The 4,598-nt window shown below is 40.5% G+C and overlaps 1 protein-coding gene across 1 annotated transcript in view; it reads right to left on the bottom strand.

Moving 5' to 3' along the window:
- Positions 1–1,903: 1,903 nt before the first annotated feature.
- Positions 1,904–4,598, bottom strand: part of Cd109 (CD109 molecule) — a gene marked incomplete at its 3' end in the record, with an annotated part of 110,288 nt that continues 107,593 nt past the window's right edge. Inside the window, 2 exon segments of the mRNA XM_029569864.1 lie at positions 1,904–2,056; positions 4,522–4,598. Coding sequence (XP_029425724.1) covers positions 1,904–2,056; positions 4,522–4,598 — 230 coding nt within the window.

The raw sequence follows: 4,598 nt of genomic DNA, 5'->3' as shown, positions 1-4,598 counted from the left end.
AGGAATCATTTCCTCCATGCTTCCAAGTGAAGCCAGCCATGGTCGAGTAGGACCTTTGACTTATCTTCACATAGGCAGAACTGGTAAAATAAAGGAGCCAGGGGCTCCTCCCAAGTCCATGTGACCCCTGTGGAACAGATCCTCAAACAACCTTCATTGTAAAAATAAATTGATTTATTTGGGCCAACTGTATGGTCTTAAAACACCCAAAAGGGAAGTATAGCCAAAGAGTAAAGTGATCAGTATATTTCTTTAAGAGTTAAGGGATTATACTTCTCATAGATTAGGCTTAAGTCCATATAAAAAGTTATTCAGACAATTATCTCTCATTGATAATTTTGTTCTGAATCAGAAAGTGCTGCTCAGATGTCAGATGTTAAGTCTTGGTCTCCAATACTGTAGTGCCCACCTGTAGCTAAGGAGACAATACACTATTGTTCTAAAATGATGACCAAATTTGTTTTCTCCCCCTATCTAGACGCCTTTGAGAGAGGGAACTGACACTGATTCTAACCACTCCAACAACTATCAAAATGCCTGAAAGCAAATCCCGAATCCATCACTCTTGAGTCCAGCCTTGGCAGATAAAAGAAAAATGAGGAAGAACCCAATAGAGAGGTGTTTTTGGAAGCTCTCATCAAGATATTCCAATGGACTCTCGTATGAACATTTGAAATTTGCCCTGTTCTGATTTTTTTCTAGTTCCCTATCTAGAACTTGTTATGCTAATTACTCTTGCCTTTACTTCTCCTTCACATCTCCTAGGCACCAATCAAGGACTTTGTTTTCCCCCTACAGATAAGAGTTATGCAATTTGGGAGTCTTTTAGATAGACCCACTGAAGGGGTATCCCAATTGCCTCACTGTGTCCCTGTTCAGCATGAAAGAAACCAGAGAGGTGTGCATCCCAATTCCCTATCCGCAAGCTGGGTAACCTCTTCAGAGGTTGGTGTGATAAGAATAAGAGGTAGGAACTGGCTAGGCAGTTAGGGTAAAAAGACCCCAAAGAAAAGTGGCCAGGTTCTTGGCTAAACTCAAAATGTCATTGGGCCTCTTAGCAACATACTCCATTCCAAAGGCCAAAAATGTCCAAAGTATTTGGGAGCTCTTATCTAATCCTTAAAAGATTTTAGGGTTACCTCTTCAGAGGGGGGAATGTTAGAATGGCAAAAAGCCCCATTTGAAAAAGAAGAAGAAGAAGAAGAAAGAGCACATGAAGTTATCAGAAAAAAGTGACAGGGAGATATGGGAGGAGTTGGAGGGGACGGCATGGGCATGGATTTGATCAACACACCTTATACGCTTATATCCCTGTATGAAATTCTCAATAAATTATTTTTAATGTAATGTTCTGATATATTAAGCATTGTGGAATGATTAATTTGAGATAATACATACAGCACCTCATTTTTTTACCATTTTTGTGTTGTGAGATCATTTAAAAATCTATCATTTCTGCATTTTTATGTACACAGCACATCATTATTAACACTCATCCCCCATCACACAGCAGACCTCCAGGACCATCCCTTCCATCTAACTTCAGGAAGACCATCCCTCCCACTTATCTTCAGGAGGGGCACCCCTCCTGTCTAACTTCAGAAGGACCATTCCTCCCATCTAATTTCAGAAGGACCATCCCTCGCATCTAACTTCAGGAGGATCATCCCTACCATCTAACTTCAGTGGTCTTTCTCTGTGCGGCACAGAAGACATTTAAACACATAAACTTCCCTCCAACATAACCACTAGAACACAAATTCTTTTTTTCTGAAGGCTTTCCTGTTTACTGACTTATACATTCAGAGGAAATAATGAATTTCCTTTAACTATCTTAAGTAATGCAATAGTTATTTTTTTCTTTTAACACATTTTCACAATTTTAAAAAAAAGCTAAACTCACATGTTCCATCGTAATATCATTTGAGGCATTCATCAAATTCACACTTTTGTCAACAGCTAGGATCCCAACTATGGAGTCAGGCTGTGTTATCGAAACCCTAAGAGAAACTTTCTCAGATGGCTTGGCATTCGCTTTACTCCAAAATAGTTTTATCTAAGAAAGGGAGAAGGCAGAATTAATTTAACTTTTTCCATATCTTACCAGCGGCAGATCAATGACTCAAACACCAATGATTCTACATTTGCCTCAACCCAGGGATAATTCTAAAACCACATACACCCCTTCTCCAAGGAAAAGAATTGTTCGAAGTACTCCCACACACTGAGGCTTCGCTTCTCTGCCTGTGCTTCCTTTCTCTGGTTCCTAATTCTCGTCATCAGCTGGCGCTGAACACAAGGCAATAGTGTAACATTCCTAGAGAAGGGAAGCGAGAGCGAAGAGGAAGAAAAGGTGGTCTTCGAGTTGGTGACCTTGACTTAGTAACACATACATGAGCCCCCTGGGGCCTCACAGAACTATCTACAGTAAAGGGGCTCTTTCTAGAACCGATCAGACCAAACATTCATCAGGCCCCACTACTCTATCTCCATGGCTGCTTGAACTTCATCTGTCTTACATCCATCAAAGCCTGTTTTACCAACACTTCATGAAGACTAGCAGTCATACACCTGTCATGGAGGAAGTCAGGCTACTGAGGACTTACATTTCATCTAGCTCAGTCCTAATAATGAAATGCACCCTTGATTGTACAGCCTGACCAAGATGGTCTTAATGTTCCCTCAGTGCGGCTGAGCTACAGTAGTGTGAGCGCACTTGTGTCACGCAATGCCTTTGGAGGTCAGAAGGCTACGGATCCCCTGGAAATGGAGTTACGGGTGGTTGTTAGCTGCCATGTGGGTGCTGAGAATCTAACCCAGGTCCTCTGTAAGAGCAGCTCTTAAATGCTGAGCATCTCTCCAGCCCCCAGTCCTTCCATTTATCATTCCTTTTATCCCACAGTCATCACTGAACATCAACAATCACCAGTTTTCACTTAAGGAACTCTTTACTAGTTTTTGCTTTAAACACCTCCTATTTATCCCATTTATCCAGTCTCTTTGAAAATGTGAGACTGTTTTATAAAAAAATATTTACCTTTGCAGATGGAATTGAAATTAATTTTATATCTCATATAACCAAGAAATTTCTTGAAAATATGTCATTAATATACTCTGCTTCCCCTGTCAGTGAGTTTGAATGGTTAGCTTTGCAGCCTGGACTTTTAGAGGTATGTTTTCTTGTTAAAGTCTCCATGACTCCTTCCTAAAATTCACATTCTTTTTAGGTGATTATTATTAAAGTGAAAATTTTTTCCTGAAACTAAGAAAACATATTGCTATTCCTTTAAAAAACATTCCATAGGATTAAAAACTAGAAGTTTACATTATACTTTGACAAAGTTAGGGTTCCCCGGGACTGAGGCGCACCTCAGCGGCAGCACATTTGCACAGTAGGCACGAGGCCTGGGATTTAATCTCTAGCATAGACAAAATTTAAATAAGTAATTCTTAATAAAAGAAAGACAAAACTGACACTACTCCTCAACATTTTTACAGAGTAAGGAAATAGTAGAACTATACTTCGCAAACAGCTACATTGAAACAATGATTCTGTTAGTTAAGAAGGCCAGAGGAGCAGCAGGTTTTAGTGAGAACAACTGCTCATTCTGGTAACTGTGAGCTGATTCCACTGGGTTTCCTGTCAGAATTGGGCCTGAGGTGGATTTCTGTGCAAGCTGGTTACTCAGCCTAAGAAGCACTCCTGTCCTGGAGACCAGAGTCCGGGCAGATCCTCACAAACAAGGGATCCAGGCTCACTGAATGTCTGTCCCAGGTTAGCTTCCAGCCAATGAAGCACATATACCACAGTACACCTCAGCTTCCACACTGATCTCCAATGGCCTCACTCCATCCCCACACCCGGCTCCCTCTTACACCTAGGCCAAGGCCACACAATTACGTGTTGCTACTGGAATTTTACACCAGAGCAAAACTGACTCAACTATTTGAAAAACACTGAAATGACTTGATGGATTTGAGTTAAAGTCTTCAAGCCAAGAACAAGATCTTACAAATAAGAACACAGAGTTTAACTTGAAAACGCACATCTGCTGAGTAGGAAGACATACAGCCATAGCTCTCAAAGTTTCTAATCAATATGGTTACTGATGCTTTTGTAAAGAAATATTACATTTCTCAAAGTTCACTAAAATAAAGTTTAAAGAGCCGGGTATGGTGGCGCACGCCTGTAATCCCAGCACTCGGGAGGCAGAGTCAGAGAACTCTGTGAGTTCAAGGCTAGCCTGGTCTACAAGTGAGTTCCAGGCCAGCTGGGGCTACAGGGAGATCTTGTTTCAAAAAGCCAAAAAAAAAAAATAATAATAATAATAATAATAATAAAGTTAAAAACCAGACATGGTGGTGCACACAGTTAATCCCAGCACTCAAGAGGCAGAGGCAGGCAGATCTCTGTGAGAAGGCCAGCCTGGTCTGCATAATTCCAGGCCAGCTGTTGCTAGAGGGAAACCCTATCTCAAAATGATCAAAAAATAAAAATAAAGTTTAAACATTAACTCTTACCTTATTTTTAAAAACAAGCTGAACAGGGATTTTTAGAACATCATTTATAATTTCCCCATCATCTGCAACATAGTACA

Source organism: Nannospalax galili, unplaced genomic scaffold, assembly GCF_000622305.1.
Source record: "Nannospalax galili isolate Female #2095 unplaced genomic scaffold, S.galili_v1.0 scaffold82, whole genome shotgun sequence".
Classification (NCBI taxonomy): Eukaryota; Metazoa; Chordata; class Mammalia; order Rodentia; family Spalacidae; genus Nannospalax; species Nannospalax galili.
Note: the sequence above shows the minus strand (reverse complement) of the source record. Positions and strands in the feature narration are given on the sequence as shown.